The sequence below is a fragment of the Platichthys flesus genome, chromosome 24, assembly GCF_949316205.1.
Source record: "Platichthys flesus chromosome 24, fPlaFle2.1, whole genome shotgun sequence".
In the NCBI taxonomy this organism is placed as follows: domain Eukaryota; kingdom Metazoa; phylum Chordata; class Actinopteri; order Pleuronectiformes; family Pleuronectidae; genus Platichthys; species Platichthys flesus.
In genome coordinates this window covers 4,735,089-4,756,597 of record NC_084968.1, presented here as the reverse complement: position 1 = coordinate 4,756,597, position 21,509 = coordinate 4,735,089, and the positions used below count along the sequence as shown (strand labels likewise).

Below are 21,509 nucleotides of genomic sequence, written 5' to 3'. Positions count from 1 at the left end.
CGACCAATCTAGGCTATGTATAAATAATGTTTAACCTTGATTGTAATGTTGTATTTGCAGTGATTTGTTTCTGATATGACTGAATGATGGAATAATCATAGGAGTCCGTGACCAACTCAGATAATACAAAACCATAAGCAAGAGAGTTGAAAACCTTTTAATATATATACGTATATATAATGTCCCTCCATGAGCACTGCCATCTTCCCTTACTTAATATTCCCTTCACTTCCGTTATTTTAATGTCCTCTCATGCATTTCATTCTTTTATCACTTTTCCTTTACTGACTCTGCTGAGCCAGCACTGACTTGGTGCCAGGGACTGAGGCTTACGATATCCGACCAGCGGACCATCAATTGACCCGAAGCATTTTGACCAAACAGCTGCAATTTCAGCATCAATCCGACTCTCAAAGTGGGACGTTTTTACGGTGCGGCACCAAATTCTAAGTAGTGGGTGATGTATGGAGGGATGTGGAGCGAATTTGCAATCTTTTTCTATTTCTCCCCTTTCCGGGTAAAATGAGATCAAAGACAGGGAAGGCGAGTTAAAAGCAAGTTTAGGAAACGCGGAGCTCATTTCTCCAAGTGTCTCACTTTGTCTGCCGAAGGACCAGGGTTGTCTGTTACATCTCATTTGGCAGAGGGGCAGCATCGCTCCCTCAACTTGCTCATTAAGGCCTGTTTGGTACAGCATTATCTTGATAGATGTCCCACTTACACCGAATATTATGCTGATGGATCAGACGCGGTATGTGGCCCTGTATGGACGGCTCGTCTCACAGTCAGAGGGGCTGCAGTGTGTAGGGTAGCAATGATCCGCCCACAGGGCCGAGAAGGAGGCCTGACAGCTCGGAGGAGTTCAGCAGTGATGCAAGAAATGAGTAACTCTGAGTGTGAGCAGGAGGTTTATGGGCGTATATTAAAGAGCGAATGGTTCTTTTACTGTGGGAAACAACAGCTGGGGCTCCCAGGGTGTCCGAAGAGGACGGCAATTACTTCCATGGTAAGAGAAAGGCATGGAGAACGACTCCTCAGCGGGGCGCTCGTGAATATCAGTTCACAAGTAGATATTGGAGACGTTCATTCTGTTTAAACAGTTGTTGTCATGTCTTCTAAGGCCCATGTCACATGTCACATTGCTTATTGAACTGAATAGTTTCTTAAATCTTTTTTAAAAGGCCAATGAAGTAAATGAGAGACTTGGGAAGGGCTCCAAATATATATATATATATACAGTGGTGGCCAAAATTATTAGAACACCTTTAGGATCTGACAAAATTTACCTTTTTTTGCCTCCAAAACACAAAACACTATTTAATTTCATAACGTTCATGAAACATGCAGATGGATGCTCTGAGCACAAACAAATAACAGATGAGTCCTACTGTTTTTATCCACTTTTAACTTTAATATTTGGTATGTCCACCTTTTGCACCACTGTATATATGCGTGTATTACATAAATAATAACATGTACAATGATATGAGTAAGTGTTAAACCCCAGTAACAACAACAACAATAATAATAATAGTAATAATAATAATGTATGCTTCTAATAATTACCACTGAGGGAAAGACGACATTTTATTGGAGCTAGAAAAATGTTGTTCATGACCTCAACGTGTTATATTGCAACCCTCCACAGCAGCACTCTCTCAGCGGTGTGTACACAACCTGACTGTGAAGCCACAGGCGTTATTATTATGGGATGAGCAGGGAGCAGCAGCAGCAGCAGATCTGGACTCCTCACCACTCCTCTGCTGCAGGGATCACACAGCTCTGCCTCCATGCTCATGCACCAACATGTGCAGCGGGTGAATCCTGAAACCACTCCGCCTCGTCTTCCCTCGGCGAGGACACAGGTTTTGTTTTAAATCACAATCCCGATCTCACAAATCCGTCTGTAGTTTTGCAATGCGGGGCGGTGCGTGCCACAGACACACTCACACGCACTCTCTCTCTCTCTCTCTCTCGCACGCTAATCCCTGGATCCTCTGAGTAGGACCGTGGACTGTGGGACGGTGTTGCCGGGGGGGAAAGTGGAGACCGGGACCTGTTGGAAATGACAGCTGGAGAAGGCGGATTCAAACACGGGGACCGGAGTCACAGTAGACGCAGGAGAAGATAGCGAAGAGAAGCCCCCACGCTGCGCCGCGGAAAGGGTGTGTGTGCGTGTGTGTGTGTGTCTCTGTTTGTCTGTGTGTGTGTGTCTGTTTTGTGATGTTTGTCAGCTGTTAGCTCGACGGCTAACGCTTCGGTGCTAACGAGAGGCGAGCTGAGTGCATGTGGGTGAATGTATGTGTGCACATATGGATTTTAGTGTGACTGGGTATGCATGTGTAGCTCTCTCTTTCTCTCTGTGTGTGTGTGTGCTTGCACTTGCCTCACCGTCCCCACCTGTCATCCTAGCTAGCGTGCTAATTTGATAAAGCTAGTCGGCTAATATGAGCTAATAAAACAAATTAGCTGAGCGTGGGCGAGGCCCCTCAACGACCTCAGTCCCATAAGTGAATTCCTCTGCCTGCACCGCTTGTATGAATCTGTTTAATACAGCCCCTGGGGGAGGGGGGATGGGGGGTTCTATATGATGAGTTGTATCATAATCTCTAGGGTTAGCTGTCACACAGCAGGCAGGCTAATTTGCTGGGCTATTAGCTTAGCAGCAGCTAGTGGCAGCGGAGCTCGCAGGCTAATTGACCCAGTTCGCTGGGGCAGAGGCCATGTTGTCATTCCGCTCCACTGAACTTTGTTTACATGGCAACTTCTCGCCTTGTTACTCTGAAGACGCAGCGTTTTGAACCATTACTTTAACACGTGTACAAGTACGTCTCTTCCTATAAATAGCCCACATAGCAGGGCACCCTGACACTTACTTTTAAATGGTTTAATACTCTGGTTCGGGGGAATGCAAAAATATTCCCTAAAGTACGTTTTAATAACTCCTTTCAAAAAGCTGGACTCAACCCATACGGACCCTTAACCTTGGTTTCTAGCAGGGCTATAATTATTTTCATTATCCCCCTCCAAAATCTTGTTTTTGTCCTCAAACCAGATTTCTCTTTACTGTCATAAGAAAGAGCAGAAAATATTCACGTTTAGGAGGCTGAAATTGAAGAATTTCGATGTTTTACAATCTGGTTAATCGATCATCACAACAGTTGCCGATAAATTTGGCAACAAACTGAACTAGTTCGTAGTGCAGATGTCTCAAATGTCAAAAACACTGATTAAATGACACACAAACTGCTTTAATCTACTCCAATCGTCCTGTTTATAGTACACTTAATGATTGTACATTACAAAGCATGTGAACAAGCACATACTTGGTTGTACAGTTTTTCTTTAGTGTCGGAACGTGTGTTATATAAGGTTAGAGGACCATGGCATGCATAACACTCATGGTATCATTAATCAATGTTTTTTGGGGTTTTCCCTAGTTACACTCAAAATACTTCCGAAATTCCTGCCGCATCAGCATCACGTCCTCTGCTTATAACAGTGAGCGTTAGTTCTTTGACGTCATATGCTTCTACACAAGTGACCCTCGAAGTCTCATGATTCACACAAGGTTGTTGAAAACAAGGGGGGTATTATCCAGGGTTGAAAAAATGAAGGCTCAGCAACCACACCAGTAATTATTATTGCCACTGTTGCAGCAAAGGATCCTGTTTTCTAAAACAGGGCCAGACATGTGACCAACCTAAATTACCTAATGTCTCTATTCTTGGCCCCCCGCCCTCCAGGTCTGTAGAGATGGACTCCCTGATGAGTGCGGTGGCGCCGCGCTCCCCAGCCCCCGCCAAGAAGCTGTCAGAGGTGGACTTCCGGTCGGGGGCCACCCTGGAGCAGCTGTCGGCACGGGTGTCGGAGCTAGTGCTGGCGGAGCAAGGGGAGTTTGGAGACCAGACGGCCTTAGAGGTGCACACAGCTAAGGACTTCATCTTCAACATGCTAGGTATGCCCACAAACAAATCACACTGGATAAGATGATTTTGCCGCCATATGTACATTTATCTAATACCACAGACCCCCGGTTTGGGAACCCCTGTTTAGCACTCTGTTTTTGTGAACTGTAGCGTTATAATTGTTGTGTGAAGCCTATGCTCAGTTTGTAACTTTGTGCACTACATTCCCTCACTGTAGATGATGTAATGTTTGTTTTGAATAACCTCAGTCCTCCCAACCTCAACCACATGCTACGACTGTAGAATACACCTCTCGCCGCTATGCTTGTAATGTGTGGTGATATGTCACATTGTGTCTCGGATAATGGAAGTTAAGTGCGTGTTACATTATATAACATATTTCATCTTAAGTGGAAGAGAATGGGATTTTAATGCAGCACAAGCCTATGGGACAGGAATTACTTATTGCCTGGGGTCAAAGTTACTACCAGTTAACTATTCATTAACTTGACAGTGGCTGTGTAGGCAGGATGGAGGTTAAGAGTGTATCCCACTTCACAGCTGATGCTTTGTGTATATCTGTGTGCCGGGGCAGTGCCAGGATTATATTTCACGGTATGTTAAGAACTATCTGGATTTTATTTCCCGGATAGAATGTTAACATCTTGAAAAAGTTTGTGTGCGCTCATGTCATCTGTACTGTAGCGTGCTGACACAGGTAAAACAAAATCGGCTACGGTATGAATCACATTTCCTTTTTGGCATAGATTTGCCACTGCTGCTGTCAGCAGGCAAACATACACACACCTTTATTTACCGAGGGCCATGTCTCTGACAAATGAACCAGGAATGCCCTGCTCCCTCCTCAAAGGTGCTACACACATTCTCATCTGGAAACTGCCCAGTACAACCACACTTGTATCAATTTGCTTCTGGGCAGGTTCTAATGCAGTGACACAACAAATTGTTATCGTGAAGTTTAAAGTTGAGTTAAAAAGGTAGAGGAACCTTTACCAAGTGTCCAGTTGTAGATGTAGTGTAAAGCTTTTACCATATCCTGAAATGAATGAATGAAACGTATGCAGTAAAGACACTCAATGCAAACGGATGCCAAAGGGAAACCGAATGTGATGTGAGGACTTTTTTTGTAGTTGTGTGTTTATTCCTGTCACTGAAAGTTATTTCAGGCAAAGGGACAAGGCTGCAAGATCCAATGTAAATGAGATGGAACACTGTTTCCTTTTAACAGACTCCATTTAATGACTCGGTGTGTTAGACGGCATGCGCGGCAAACCCAATTAACACCAGACTTTAATTTAATCCTCTGACAAACACATTGTCAGGAAGTTGTTTTTTCCATGCCTTAAATGTAAGAGGAAAAGTATTTTAGTCTGTGGTAGCAACGATGTGTAACTTGCAAAGTCGAAGGCTCTCAATTGCAACTTTGATTCTTAATGTTGGAGTTCAGGATCATCCTGTGTATAATTAACTTATTAATTCTGCATGAGAGATCTGAAAAGAGTGACGTGTGTTTGTTTGTCCAATAGGTGGCACTCTGCCCCCTCCCTGCTGTCCTCTGTCATCCCTGCTCTCTCATCTCCCCTGAAAGCTGAAAATGAAACATGTTTCGGGCCGTGTTCTGAAAGTTTTGCGGAGTTCTTCTTTTATTACCTATCATTTCTTCTCGACCAACCTAGAAAAAAAATATTTCAGGGTTTCGCATTTTTGCAAGTCCCCGTTCTGTCTCCATTTCTCACCCATTTTTAACTATTTCTGTCAAAATAGTCGCCGTGCATTGGCTGACAGTCGGCTCATGATTCTCCACTGCTTCAGTCTTTTCACCACACTGCGACAGCTTCGTCAAACTGGCCGACCCTACCCCAGGAAGAATTCGCATAAATCAAAACAGTGCCGGGGCCTCTACTACTTTGCTGCTTTCTCTGCAAAGCCTCAACGCTCGGTTCTGTGTCTGTTTCCCCTCTCTCTGTAGCGTTCTCAGTGTTTGAGGCTGGTTCTGCCTGCATAATCACCAATGGTTTGCTGGTATTTCCATACCCGGTGCCTCATCGCCTGCTGTGACTGTGACAACTGCGAAGAGGGGGAAAAATAACAATTTGGCGCTTTCTGCAGCGAGAGATGCTATTTGAAGGATTTCAGGAACATACATTTAAGAATGTTGTGGTAGCAGCATTAGAGACGCTGTGTCTGTCGAGGCCCTGTGGACGATGACAAGGCAGCACTGTAAAGCAAGTATATCCACCTGGTGGAGGGGCTTTGTTACAGCGGGCCGGCCTGGTGGAAACTCGTCATGCTGCAGGTGTTGGTGTGTGTGTGTGTGTGTGCGTGAGGATGCTGAACATGAGTGGCGTTTTTTTGCCAGGCTTCTATAAAGTTTGAGCTGCAGAGGGATCCCCACTGGGCTTTGCACACTGTCAGGAATAGGGATAGCAAAAAGAGATTACACACACACACAAGTGTACGCAGTGATTTTTCTTCACACGCTGAAAGATCCAAGAAGAGGCTCTTATTTACTCTGTGTTTCAGCAAACACTGTGGTTTGCCTTCAGGCAAGCTGAGTGGGACCTACTGTATATACCCTTTGAAAAACAAAAAGTCAGATGAAGGTAGAAATAGATCCGCACGGTCTGTGAAGCAGGAGATCTGGGGCTGGGCCCAGATATAGCCTCAACCCAAGTTTTCAGATCTTAAAGTTTGCCAGCCAGCTTGTGAGAGTTCAGTTCAGAGTTCAGCCGCCTGCCTGATGTCAGGGAAGAGGGAAACTTTTGATCCACGTTTAAAGAGTCACGAGTGTTGCTCAGTCTCAGCTTGGATTTTGACATTTTTATCTGTGAGACCTGAAAGAAATAACCTGTACAGAGCATTTCGCTCAGTTGTCAGTCACTGATCAGTGAATAACAGATAAAAGATGAGCTACCCCTGACACACGAGTACAGACACATCCACTTTTTACTTTCCTGGTGATCTCTTCTCATCCCCTTTTGTTTTCTTGTGTTTGGGATTGTGTTATGCCTCGTGAAGAGTGACTTTTCAGTTCAATCTCCCAAAAGGTCGTAAAATATTTGATTCATCTGTTGTTTTCTTACTGCAATCATGCAACGCAACTAATGTCTTTACTTGGCTTCTCTACCTTTCTGAGGCTGCAAGATGTTTCATATGATCTGATGCATCTTTTGGGACGAGCGTTTCATTTTATGCAGTCAAAGTGGATACTGTTTCCCTTTTGGGAGAGCGGCTCACGTAGCCGTTGGACTGTTGTTGGCCTTCGGGATGGGCACAGTGTCTGGCCGTTTTCTCACTCCAGCCCATCAACACTGGCAGACTTGTGTGTGATGGATTCACAGCTTCATGCTGTTTCCGCTGCGTTGACTTCCTGCCTCATTGGAAGCCCCCCCCGCTCAGATGCCCAGAGCTGACGTGTAGTTTTCAGCGGAGGCTCGTGTTCGGGGGCCAACATGCGTCATGGGGCTGACTAATTCTGTGTTAATGCCTGTTTGGATTTGAGAGACTGTCTTCATCTGGCAGCCGGGCCAGATTCATGGCTCTGCAACAGTAGAGGGAAATGTTTTGATTACTTAGGCTCTGCTTGTCTTCAGTTCTGCTCTGTGCAGAGACACCAGTGCCAAGCAGCACAGATGTGCAGCATCTTGCCTGCCATAAGTCCTGGTCATTGTTGTCGTTCACTGACACCTTTTTGCAGCATTTAGCTCCATAAAATATTAATTGTTGGAATTGAAGAAAACATAATTCAGTTGAAGGTAGGTCACACCCTTCCGTAACTAATAAACCAGCAACTGTCTGGGATTTAAACCCAACAGTGTCCTGTGACTGAACACAGCCAAAGCCTGATGCCCCATTGTGCCATTCATTAAGCATCTTTAATTGTATGCATTATTAATAGTTAATTAAATATGACTTTGCGAATTTGGCATTTTAAATATGAAGTATTGTGACATTGCAGGACCATGTTACCTGCCATCCTGCTCATGTTAATAACCCAGGCTGACACCGTGATCTTTTTTTTTCTCCCCACAATCATACTTTATCTATTCCTGAGGCAAAATGGGAGGAATGGTTTTGGTCGTAGCTGTCAACTGATAACAGTATCTTGTGTGCAGGCTGCAGCTGTCTTGACTTGCCGTGGGGAAAATAAATCTTTTATAACTCCTAAGTTTGCCACACACCTCACTCGCACAGTGATACTTTTCAGTAATATATTAAAACAAGTTTTTTCAGGGTCGGTTTGGTTCCACAAAGTGACACACACTTCCCCCTTTCATGTCCAACAAAACTGACTCTATTCTGTTATTGGTATTTTGACCAAACTAATTTCTGCATTGACCGGCTGTCTGTAAATCCATAAAGCTTCTCCTCATGCCTCAGAATACGACAGTTAAATTGCAGCATTTACAAATGCAAATGGGATTTAAAGTTACTAAGCCTTAACGTAAAATGCAGGTTTGTTCTCTGCATCTGTCACAATTCACTGAACTCATTTAGTCCTTACTTGCTCACCCAGTGTTGAACCAAATCTGTGTCTGTGTAACAGAAAAAGTGGAGCTCAAATACAGAACTGTAGGATTAGGGCTGGACCATATGGCCACAAATTACATCGACATGAATATATCCATATTAGTCAATATCACATTAATAAATGTGACAAACAATTTATCCTTTCTAAGTTTAAAGACTGATGAAGGTTATGGATTTAAACTCTTCCTAATGGGCGGTCAATTGTGTGTTGTACCTCCTCATTAAAGATGTATTAATAGGTTAAATCAACTGAAATAGAGTTTGTTTGTCCTTGACCTTTAGTGTAATTGAAGAACTTATAATTATAATAGTGATACAGTTCTTCCAGCCTCTGATCTGCAACCTCTATAGCTGCTTTGCTTCTAATTGCTTGTAATAGAGCAATGATTTGGCACCAGGGCAAATTAAGGCTATGGGTTAATTACTTATTAATTACCTAATGTGATACTTAATCGATCTGTTTGCTCAATTCTTTGACCTCTCGTTAATAAGAACATCAAAAGTCCAGATCCACTTGTTCAAGGTTCTTTGATAAAGATGAGAGTGGCCTGCAGGCCAGAAAGAGTCAAATGTGAAAGCGAAGCAGCGGTGACACCTTTTTCTTTACGTGATAATTGCCTGTCATTTCACAGGACACGGTATCGCAGTGTAGCTGGCATCAAAGCAGCAGTGAGGAGCTGGAAGACACTGACAGCTTCCTGAATCCTCTCTCTCTCTCTCTCTCTCTCTCTCTCTCTCTCTCACACGCTCTCTCTTTCTCTCTCTCTCTGCAGGACGTTTAGACACAAAATGTCTGGCACCACTCTCAGCCCAGGTTCTTCTACATAACACGTTCACTCACTGTCATGAACACAAAAGCACCTGGCTCAGTGTTGTGAAACCTTCCCTCAAATCAGATTAAATTGGATCCTCTCCTTTCCTCCTCTTCTGAAAGACTTTTTTCCCCCGCTAATCTCCAGCCTTCATATGAAATCATAAGCAACCAGTGGGCGAATCGGTTCACCTTTCAGCAACTCTGATGACTGGGATTAATCCTGCTATTAGCGAGCGAGGGGAGCCCCAGAGAAGTGCCGGGTGTGAAAGCAATGATAACATCCAGCTGAGACGATATTAGTCAGGAGTCATTTGTAACGGATTGAATTGCTCCTTTGGGGAATCGGCTGCTTTTAAGATTATTGTTATGGCGGGCTCCGCTGCTGTATTAGAGTGTTATTGTCTAGATGGAAAAAAAAGAGAGGTCACGCAGAGGTAGGCCATGTGAAATAACAACCGTGAGTCTCATTTCCACACAGACGACATTTCAACTGCACCATGCATAAAGCCACAAGGTGAATGAATGCATGTGGGACGGTCAAAGCTTTTCTCTCTCTCTCTCCCTGTCTTCTCCTTCAACAGCAACACATAGAAGTCATCAGCTTATTCAGAGGAATCCCATTTTCCAGAGAGATTTACGGAGCTATTTTTGGACTCTCTCAAACCAGAGGTGTGTCCTGGAATACTCTCGCTTTGCTCTGGTTGTGATGAGAAGGGACGTCTTTCCCATGATGCTTCAGGGGATTTCTCCACATTGTCACGTCGTAAATTCATTTTTTGAATTCTAAGTGCACGTTTACATTTCTGCAGTTGCTTATTTTTCAGTCAAAGGGCCTGTTAACTATATGAGAGTCCCTGTTGTATTGACGTCGCTGTGTAATATCACAATGATGTATTGAATTGTCAACACACTCCCGAGACAGATGACAAAATAGTGCTCTTGCGCAAACAAACGTATTGATTTCGAAGTCATGGTAAATTAGCTTTAGAGAAAATGACTTTTTCACGATAGGTATTTTTCAGGCAGGGGAGAGAGTGACAGCGTGCTCAATCCTTCTGAATGTATTAAGGAGAAAGTCGTGCTTATTTAAATGCATTTGTTTCTCAATGTTTGGACCACATTACCCATGTTTTACATGACCTTCTTTTTATTCTTCAAAAGAGTTGGTTGCATCACTTGCCATCAGTAAATACGTATGTTAGTAGCATAGCTAAGACAGTGAATTAGCGATGTTTTAATCAGATTCTTTTTTTACACATCTCCTGGAGCAGATCATTTCAAAGACACTTACAGGATCGTGGTTGCTCCTTGATTGCAGCATACACATGATTTTTGGCCTTGAGAGATTGGAGCAGATTTTGGACCATAACTCCTCAATTCATATGCTAACTATGATAAAATACCCCTATTGAAATCAACACTTACTGGACTATGCGTTTTTTAAAGTCGTTAAAGGTCTTTCTGACATATATCATCTAACATACATTTTTATGTGAAGGCGAACGCCATAGGCTTTGAGTTAGATTTCAGTGGCCAAATGTTAAAGGTCACAAGGACCTCGTGGGACTGGAAACAATGTTTGACTGATCTGCACTGGTTGGTGAAAGGGAACGACCACAGGGCAGAAGTTCTTAATGTTGATGGTGATGTAATGATTTTAATGTTTTGGCTGATTGGTATATATAAGTCTAAACAGACCTGGATGCAAACTGCAGGCTGGAGGCATACATTAGCCAGGTGGTGATTATTCTTTTAGAATTTCATTGTTACTCAGCCAACTTGCCATCAGTTTGTCCAAAAATACATCCAGCTTTTAGTGTAACATGACAGTTGTTAAGTACCCCAACAATGAATGGGTTAAGCATGAAGCACTGAAAGCTGCAGCATTTGTCTGCTTTTATTGGAAACACTGGAGCCTTTCCTGTTAGCACAGTTTGAGACTGATGGAGAAACCAATAGTCCTTTGACATACTGGAATTGGGTCTAGTTTGAAAATAGCTCTTAACTAAAAACGTCCTTCTAATGGAAATATACGTTTAAAGACCTGTTTTATAGGATTAGGTTTAATCCGTCACCGTGAAAGCCTAGACCGTCTCCTCTCCAGCTCTACTCTCAGACTGTGTGTGTCTACAGGCATACGAGTTGGATTGTCTTCACGTGCACATCAATATGTGTGTGCGTGCTTGCTGGCCAACACCCAGTTAGGCAGCATGAGACTGCTGATTTGGGCGTTTTGGATTAAAAAGTAGATTGTGTTCCTTGGAACATCCTCAAACTTCCTGCGAGCAAGTGTGGAGATTGGAAAGGCCTCGCTAATTGATACAGTTTCCCCTCTGTCCTCCCGCTAACTGAAGGCCCTGCTGGAGAGATAAAATGCTCTTTATTCTCCTTTTTTCCTCACTCTTTTCCTCCTCTTCGCCTATTTGACCCAATTTATCAGTGGCAGATAAAACCAAACAAATCATAGGAGTCACAGCTCCCATCTCGCGGCCCTTTGGCTGGCGTCTGATCCACGCTTCTTCTCTGGCACTGTCTTTTCCCCTCTCTTCTTCGCTTTGATCTTACCATCCGGCATTTCGCCCTCCTTAACAGTCTAACCGATATCAAGTTCTGATGTTCGATTGGCCGTAATTTGCTCCGCACATTGCATGGACAAATACTCGCCTCAGACAGAGGAGAGACGAGTCAAATGTGATGCACTTGAAGCAACCATACCCTGCTTCTATAATCATGCTGAATACATTGAATGCAGATGAACAGGAAAATATAGTCTATGGGGTATCTTGATTTCTACTTAGAACTCATCCTCACAAATTTTTACATCTTAAAAAATGTCTTTGCTCGCTCACTGACACATACCTCCACATGAAAACATTGCATGGCCTCCTACCAACAAGGTTGGATACCCATGTAATTGGGTGAGAGGAATCATGTTAGTAGCTTTGAACCCCAAGCCATGGCCTGCCGGGTTGGTCTGATGCCCCCGTTCCAGCCACTTAACTGCCCTAGAGGGGATAAACACTCAAGCTCAGGCTCTTACAATCTTTTCCCTGCAAAGTGTTTTGAAGTGCCAATGCTTTACTTCTGACCCGCAGTAGCTAGCATTTACCTCTGGACCAGCACAGGCTTGGCTTTAGGATCAGGCCTTTCTCTCGAGTGCTCCTTTCAGCTGTCAAAACATAACACACTTGACTCCTGGGCTGCGTTTCCCATGGGCCCACAGCCTGGGAACTTTACAACATGGCTAAGTAGCCATAAAAGGATTTAGGGGGCAGCTTTCTTTCATATAAACTGTTCAGAGAGGAGTGCGAGGAAGGCTTTTTAGCACTTGGGAAAATGATGGTGCAGCCAGGCTTAAAATATTATAAGAGTATAATAAGATAATTGTCCGAGTGCACGTATTTCTTGCCCCATCACACTTCCTTTTAGCGATATTGCTATGTTCCCAGAACTTGGATAATAACTAATAAAACTACAAAAGAGAGGGGTATAGAAGCTGATATGAACGCCTGGCTGGGCATGTGTGTTAAAGTCACATTAGAGTCTTACTCATTGGTCACTGGATGATTTCACTCTCAGTAGTCTCACAGCTCAAACTTGCAAATATATGCAATGTCTCTCAAAACAAACCAGTGTTAATTTTGGCAGCTATTTTTGATTTAGTTTTAGTCTTAGTCTTTTGACGAAAATGCATTTTAGTTTTAGTTACAATTAGTCATTTTTATCCTTCTTAGTCTAAATTTTAGTCTAGTTCTAGTCACATTTCATAGCCACGTTAAACTCCTTTTCTATAAAAACATATAGCTGGGGCCTAATAGCAAAAAAATATATATTTAATTTTAAATGTGAAAACAAAAAAGGGAGAGCAGGTCAGACTGGAGGCGGACACAGAAACTTCAGCTCGGTACAAACCAACTGCAGCTTCGGCTCTGATCAAGAAGCTGAGGTGCTGATCTCGTATCAGCTGAGACCAGAGAAACTCTGTGTTTTCACTGTTTCCATAGTTAAGAAGCAGTCGGTCACTGTGAGGCTTCCTCACGTGTTCTAGCTCTGATCTTGTGTCTCTGAGCGAGTGCGCGGGGCGGGGGGCGGAGCACACAGACACACAGACTCACTCGCCCGCTCCTGAGACTCCATGACGGCCTGATACGAGGATGTTAAAAAAATTATTGTGACTTTGTCAATCACCAACATTTTTGTCTCGTCTCGTCTCATCAATGAAAGTTAAAAATAGATTTCGTCATAGTTTTTATTTTCAAAGATCTTAGAAGGGTCGTTAACGAATACATTTCGTCATCGTGTTCGTCAACGAAATTAACACTGAAACAAACCAAGCCGGACATTTGTAGGCTCACACACTTGTGGACCTGCTGCTTTCTGTTCTAATGCATTGAGCTTAAACATATATGAGAGCCAACAAAACCTTTCCAGTCATTCCTCCTTGCCACAGTTGTGCTGGCATTTCCACACATCAAAACAGATCTAAATATAAATGTTGATTTGTGAGCTTGATATTTTGGTATCTCTGTCTCATCCTCTAATCCAGGCTTAGTCCAGAAAGTGGACCAGCGGCTCCCAGTTGCCAACGAGTACCTGCTTCTGTCGGGCGGGGCCCGGGAGGGAGTCCTGGACCTCGACCCTGAGCACCTGGGCAACTACGCCAAAGGGGCCGATTTCGACCTGGACTTCACCCTGCTGGTGCCTGCCCTGAAGCTCCATGACCGCAATCAGCCTGTCACCTTGGACATGAGACACTCCCCACCCTGCCACTCATGGCTCAGCCTCCGCCTCTGCGACTCCAACGTCTTATCCCGCTGGAGCATCTGCTGCCAGGAAGAGAACGGACTTCCCACCGAGGAGGATGAGGACGACGATGGCGAAATGGGTGAGGAGAAAAAGTGGGCTAATGAATGCAAGGATAGAGGAAGACCAGCGATAGAGACATTGTTCAGGAGGACAAGGACAAGGGGGGACAAAAGGTGTCAGGATGAAGTAAAAACTGAAATGAGGGCTACATGGAGAGTAAGGGAAGTAAAGGACAAAGTGAAAAGTGGAAGGAGGATAAGGAAATGATAAAATAGAAAGACGAAGAGATATGTGCAAAGAGGAAAGCGGAGTGGAGCAGACATCATTGAGGTTACTGCAGCAGTGCAGGGTGGAAGGTGGGGGACTGATTCAATTTTGTTCATGTTTCACTGAGATAATTTGATGCATGATGTTGTGGTGCAATTCCCCCCCGAGCGCTGCACCGAAGGACGGGCTCCTCTTAACTCCTCAGATAGGGGGGGTGGAGGGAGACACTGGAAATAACGTTAAAGCATTTTCGAGTAGAAGAATCAAAAGTTCACGATTACACGGCAGATCCGCCACCATGCCGCAACATCAATCCGCAACATGCTCGCGGGCATGAAACTTGCAAGATGAGAAAAGTAATGACATTTATTGATACTAATCGTTTTAATTTTCAGCAATTGGTCAAATACATTTCCCACAGGATCTTATGTTGCTGTATTTGCGGTGCCGGGGAAATGGTGGTTTAGTCAAGTTTGCGATGGAAAGGTTGAAATAAGGGCAGAAGTGTTATGAAATAAAAAAATGTCCTCACCTCTCTTCAGCAATATTGGTAAACTGTATAATACAGGTGTCCCAAAATCTACTCAAGGGCTGCAACCATTACTTTTATTGACAGGTTGTAAATGATTGATGATTCTGAGCTATTTCTCAGCCGTTCCAAATCCTAATTTAATTTATTTGCAATATATATGAACAAACTTAGCAAATCTCACAATTTGGTGGATTTCAGCAAGTCTATTTTCGCTTTTCACGTTCAAAATGGAGAACGAGTGCAGATCCCAACAACAACGGGGGAGTTGTCATGTAGAGTGGGAACCAAACAGCTAGTGTGGCAGGAGAGTGAACCATCAATCTGCACCAGTGCTGCCACATCGTCCAGGTACTATTATATAAACACATCCAGAACCTAGAGCTTAGTTCGCAACGCTAATAATTGCATGCCAATGCCAGCACAGGATTTACTCCGAGGTTTACTGCGATAGGCTCTGACCGAAAATCCATGTCACAGTAGCCGTTACTCACAAGTCATTGCTGTTACCTCCCTCCTCCCCTGTTAGATAAAGGCTCCATCCCCTCCCTGGGCTCACAGTCTCTGGATGGATCCTACTTCTCTCCGTCCCTGGTGACCGACTGGTTCTGGGGCGTGGTGAGCGAAGCCATCGAGGAGCTCAGACGCAGCCCCCAGAGAGGCATCCCGTCTCCGGACCGACTGGAGAGGAACGGGCCCCTCACCACCATCATCCTCCAGGTACAGATGAACACTGAGAGGATGATAAAAGACAGATGGACTCCTTTTTGGGGGGAAATCAATGTTGGAGTATTATTGTTGTCAAACGTTACAATAATTATTAACAATGTTAAAAAAAGTTAAGGATGATGAATCAGGCTGTGATAATTCCCCCCCCAATATCTCCTCCCTGCAGGCGGGCTCGAGCCGGGTGCTGTACGACCTGCTGCCTGTGGTGTCTTTCCGGGGCTGGCCTGCTGTTGCCCAGGGCTGGCTGACTGCCAACCACTTCTGGGATGGTAAAATCACAGAGGAGGAGGCCATATCGGGCTTCTACCTGCTGCCCTGCTGCTCCCCGCTGGGTGGGCGGCCTGACAGGGAGTGGAGGCTGGCCTTCTCCCGCAGCGAGGTGTGATCCTTCACTTTTTTCCTTGGAAGAGCTTTTAAACCATCAGGATGTTTTGTCCATCTGGTTTTGTTTGTGTGTTATTTTTGCCATTTTTTTAAAACCCTGTGAATACTTAACTATTTGGTTGTTTCTCTGTTATGACCAGGTCCAGTTGAAGAAGTGCATCCCCTACCCTATGGCCCAGGCTTACCAAGCAGCCAAGGCAGTACTGTCTCGTATCCTGGCTCGTCCTCGTGCAGGCCTAAGTCTCTACCACCTGCGTACCCTCCTTTTCTGGGCCTGTGACCGACTTCCTGGTGTCTACCTGTCCTGCTCCGATGCCGACACTCCTGCCCGCCTCCTCCTCGGTCTCCTGGACGACCTGGCTCATTGCATCCTCGGTAAAAATTGCCCAAACTACTTCCTGCCCCAGTGCAACATGTTGGAGCACCTGACTGACAGCCAGGCACTGCTTGTCGCCAGAAAACTGGCGCATGTGCGCTCAGATCCCAGCGATAACCTCCGGGCGGCCCTTGACCTAGCCCAGCAGGCAGGCCAGCTGAAGAAGGACCTAACGGCGAGCACCAACGGCCACGGCTCCCCAGGGCATCACTCAACCAACGGCATCATTTCGCCCTCGGACAACAAGATGGCCCAGCGGCTGCAGCAGCTGGTCACAGAGAACCCTGGGAAATCCATATCCGTCTTCCTGAACCCGGACGATGTCACGCGGCCGCACTTCCGGATCGATGACAAGTTCTACTGAGGCGCGCACGCCGCAGAGAAGGCGTGTCGCAAACGTGTGCGTTTAACACGCAAACACACTCCGAGACGTCACATCAGAGGGGCAGGGCCTCAAACTGAGCTCACTCCTCCTCCTCCTCACGTCCCGAGGCCTGACGAAGCCTTGCTGCTCGACTCTTTAAACCAAAAAACAAAAACACACATGTCCTACTACTGACGGATGCTGTCCATTCGAGTGGGCATCGCACAACAGACATTATGTCACCGAGCTGTTGCCACGGAGACGGCCCTCTCCTAACGAGCTGGCCTTAACAAGACTTATCAGCTGGTGCTACAGAGACGAGGGCCGGCTTGAGACATGTGAATGAAATCCAGAGATCAACACGTATATCAAGAAGACGTGCTAGCATCTGTGTGTGTGTGTGTGTACATTTCACATATTAACTTCTAAAGATGGCTGCATCTCTCTTCTTTTTTAATTTCAGTTGAGATTGACGATGGCTGAATTAGAAAAGAAAACCAAGGTGTGGCTGATGTAACTGAATGTAATGTTGTGAGGAGTCTTTGAACAAAGAGTCTTTACTCTTTCAACTACAGTGTAGCTGTTTCTTTGACCCCACGCTTCAATTAATGAGATCTTTTTCTTTTCCTTTTTTTTTTTGTCTTTCTCAGGTATTTTTAATACTAATCATTTTTTTACATTTATGATTCAATTTTAAGGCCCTTGACTAGATTGCAATGCCGCATACATTTCATCGGGAATTTGAATGTACCAAAATTGTATCAACTGTTTTGAGCAGTTTTGCAAAGAGCCACGCGTCTTGCGTGATCCCAAACCTCTTCATTCGGATTGATCTGTTGAATCATGGCCAGAATGTTAATTTGCCTTTTCTCCTGCAAAAGGCCCGGTCACACCAACTCAGATGAGTCGCGTCCAATTCATCTTAGTGGTTGATAGACGACTTTTGAAGGGGACAGAGAATTCGGTGACACCTTGTTCGCCGTCTTGCACCCTCCAGGTAGAGACCGCTCCACTAAAGCTCTTAAGAATGTCTAACACTAACCCTAATATGTCGATAAAGAAAAATATCATCACTTGCAGCCTGCCCTACTACACCCCCAAGCTTCTAGAAACACACGTCCCACATATAGCCGCAGGTTTATGTCACGTTGCCACTTTCTAGTGCGACTGGGCCTTGGACACAGGTCCTGTCTAAAAACATTAAAAAAATTAAAGCATTGCATATGTAACTAAATAAAACCGGTTAATTATAAGACAACAGAAGGATGTGCTGATACTGTACTAAGATGTAAGAGTTTTGTTTTCCTACCTGAGCAGACATTTTGTGTCATGGTGAGGGATTTAGAACATTTCAACACTGTGTATGGAGACGAGGACTCACATTAGCGGTAGTGTGTTGTCTGGATTGGGCATCAAGACAGAAGGTAGAGAATATATATTGAGCCGCCGCTTTTTGGTCTATTTATCCATGATAGTCAAAGTTAAAACAACGCAGAGGTCGAGAAAGTCAAACATCTTGTTGGAAACCATGCGTGTTTGTCTTGTCTGCTTTCTGTTCAAAGTGTGTGTCTGGTTCTGACTGATAATTGTCCCTCATCTCCTCTGCTTGGTTGGTCTGTTTTAATGAGATCTCTCTCTCTCTCTCTGTGTGTGTGTGTGTGTGTGTGTGTGTGTGTGTGTGTGTGTGTGTGTGTGTGTGTGTGTGTGTGTGTGTGTGTGTGTGTGTGTGTGTGTGTGTGTGTGTGTGTGTGTGTGTGTGTGTGTGTGTGTGTGTGTGTGTGTGTGTGTGTGTGTGTGTGTACACGCCCTTGCCGGCGAGAGACGAACCACGCAGCAGGACGCAGACAAGACGCCCAGATGTTGCCCGTGGAATTATCCCCTCAGTGGGTGTGTGTTAGTCACTGGGCCCTATCGTTTCTCAGCAGACGGAGGCGACCCATGGGGGGGATGGATAAAGGGAGACGGGCGCCTCTGTTCTTTTTGAAGTGGGAGACCGGGCCTTGCGGGGCCTGGACAGCTGCCTCTCTCGGGGACTGCTGCTGTTCCACTCCCCCTGGTTTCTCTCATTTTTATTTTTTTCCCGCTCTATCTCATAGTTCTTTACTTCCTTATTTCCCCTCCTCTCATCGTATCCACGTTTCTCATCACAGGCGTTCTGTCCTTTAGTCGCCACAGAGAGCCTTATGTTTACACTACTAGTAATGATGTAGTGGCGACAACTAGTGTAGACCGACAAGTAGTCCTTCTACTTAATGAATTTGAGATGTAAAGTTGTCTAAAAAACACTGCGATCAAAATGTTGTGTTGAACTTGGATCTACCGAGCACTGAAACGCTGCTTCCCCTGTTGGTACTAGCACACAATCACTTAGACTTGAGGTTTACATACATTTCAAGGGGATGTGGGTTTGTTCAGTTTATTTATTTTGAAGCTACTGTTGTAAGGTTTTTCTTTCAGACACATGGATGAGTTCCTGTCAGTCACAGTCTACCAATGTCCTGCTCTCACTACTGAATGTTTTTTTTTAGAGCATCTGTCTGTACTGCTGTTCAATGGATGTGTGAGTGAATGGAAACTGAGGAAAACCAAAGTGTGACGTTAAGGGTTTCCAGCTGCCGGGTGTCGGAGAATCGAGTGGCGTTCTCAGCACTTTTGTACAAGAAGGGCCAGATCAATGCTCCTCCTGTGTTCACAAGTGTTTATTCATTGGAGAGTATAGTTGTTAACGTGAAGGTACTTTTCGTGTTTGACTAAGAATGTGTCTCACTTCGTACCTTAACGGGCCTAGTTGAAAATTACTAGACACTGGAAACAATCAATATTTTTTTTCTCGGATCTGTGGCGAGGATCAAATCCTGTGTCGGTTTATGGATATGCAATCAGAGCCCCCTGTGGAGAGGCCTGTCCCTTGCGACGCCCCCTCCATTCGTGCATCAGTGTTGATTAACTGTAGATGTAATAAGCAGGGGTGGAAAAATCCCTCTGGGGGGGGGGTGGGGGGGGTCGCAGGAAACATGAGTTTCTAATTATGACAACTTTTCTGTTGTGCTGCAACTTCTGACGAATCAACTGGCAATTCATTGACCTGCTGGGGGAAAATGTATGGACTAAATCCAATGAATGTACCCGCTTCCTCTCTTTCACTCGTCCTTATCTCCACACAGGAACTCCAAGTGCTAATATAGACATCTGTAACTGAATCACTTTACAATCTGAGAAATCTCTTGTATTACTTGAGTCCCTTTTTTCAAAAAATATATAATTTGCTCTGTATCACTACTGATTTGCTGTATTTGTTACTGTCATGTTAGTGGGGGTTTATATTGATCGAGCTTTAGCATGAAATAAATCACTGCATTTCAAATCATGTCGTGTGGTAGTCGTGTCTCTTTTAAATTTTCCGCCCTAGTCCCTAAAAGCTCTTGCTCTCTCTCTTGTGCACTTTCACAGTTGCCAACGGGCTGGATTCAATGTCAAAGTTTGCAAGACGTGTTTGAGCCAACAGAGGGCGCTCCAGGACAGTGTTTGCGCTGCACGTGAGTCAGCGCTACACTTGCACAGTTCAGAGAGGAAGAGGAGGCTCCAGGCTGATGCTACACACGCTCTCAGTATGAAAGTGAAATCTATGATGGTGACTGAACAGGAATCGTCTTGAAAGAGAGAGAGTTACAACAATTGAACAGCTTGTAGCTTATAGTGAATTCTTTAAATCATAAGATGCCTTCTCTCGCTCACGGAAAGGTCATAGGTCAGCATCAGGATCTGTGTCCTGCTTGAGGACAACTGGAGTGGAGCTGCAGGAAAACTCACTCGTCATCGCATCGAGTCGTCAGGATCCTCAGCAGAGAAGAAGACAAGGGCTTATAGCCATAGGGTTGTTGAATGACCCACAAGCTCCGCCCCTCCATCTCCAAAAGCCAATTGTCTTCTCACCTTTGAGCTCACGTGATGTTTGTTATCGTTTCCACATAATTGTAAATGACCAACATTCGGTGAAGTGCATGCTGGGAGGAGCTGGCGCCGCCACTGTGCTCTGGATTGAGCTGCTCCTTACCTCTGGAAGTGTTTTACTATAGCACATTCAAATTAAAGAATCCATTTTATTGACACTTAGTGCAAGAACCCATTAACTTTAAGACAGATCGCGTCAGATAGCGCAATTAAAACCAAGCTTACTGGGAAAACGGGCACTTGGATAAACATCAGTGGGATTGGATCTTCCTAACGTGATGATGATAAACTTTGATTTTCTCCAGTTGCCCTCGGGGGTAGATGCAAAGATGGCTGCCGAGTGCTGAGACATGCCTAAGTGGACTTTGACCACGGCCATCTTTAAACTCAGCCTTCATTTTCTGTCTATTAAACATCAACTAATCCATAAGCAAGATCATTATTCCCACTTGATCTTTCGTGACCTGTCATCACACACTGATATTCTGCAGCATCACCCGGTATTTAGGGGCTGAGGAAGCCTCTCATCCGATCTACACTGCTCATCCGTTGTTTCTTTTAAAGTAGGGCCAGGCTGTCTCTGCTTCTGCATAATGGCTCAAGATGAAACGCCAGGCTCATTATTCGGGGAGTTAAAATCGCTGATGACGCGTCAACGACAGCACACACACTCCGCAATACAGAATACTAACGCTACGTGCTTGATTTCATGAAGTGTAACACAGCCATGAGAAGCAAATGTATGAAGTATTCATGCAAACGGGTAATTTGCTTGGCCTTACAAAAAACACAGATATCATTCTCAAGGAGGAAATCTGCACTTTGAAAAA

At 44.7% G+C, this 21,509-nt stretch overlaps 1 protein-coding gene across 2 annotated transcripts; it reads left to right on the top strand.

Moving 5' to 3' along the window:
* The first annotated feature begins 1,644 nt into the window (after nt 1-1,644).
* On the top strand, nt 1,645-20,095 carry tmem102 (transmembrane protein 102). Of its 2 annotated transcripts, XM_062384099.1 has the most exons (7): nt 1,645-1,865; nt 2,006-2,165; nt 3,747-3,958; nt 13,820-14,158; nt 15,405-15,595; nt 15,771-15,983; nt 16,129-20,095. In XM_062384099.1, the coding sequence occupies exons 3-7, from the start codon at nt 3,757-3,759 to the stop codon at nt 16,726-16,728; spliced, it is 1,545 nt and encodes a 514-aa protein (XP_062240083.1). In that variant the 5' UTR covers nt 1,645-1,865; nt 2,006-2,165; nt 3,747-3,756; the 3' UTR covers nt 16,729-20,095. The 2 variants fall into 2 exon arrangements, with proteins under 2 accessions (XP_062240083.1, XP_062240082.1); XM_062384098.1 differs by having other exon boundaries at nt 1,645-2,165.
* The last annotated feature ends 1,414 nt before the right edge of the window (nt 20,096-21,509 follow it).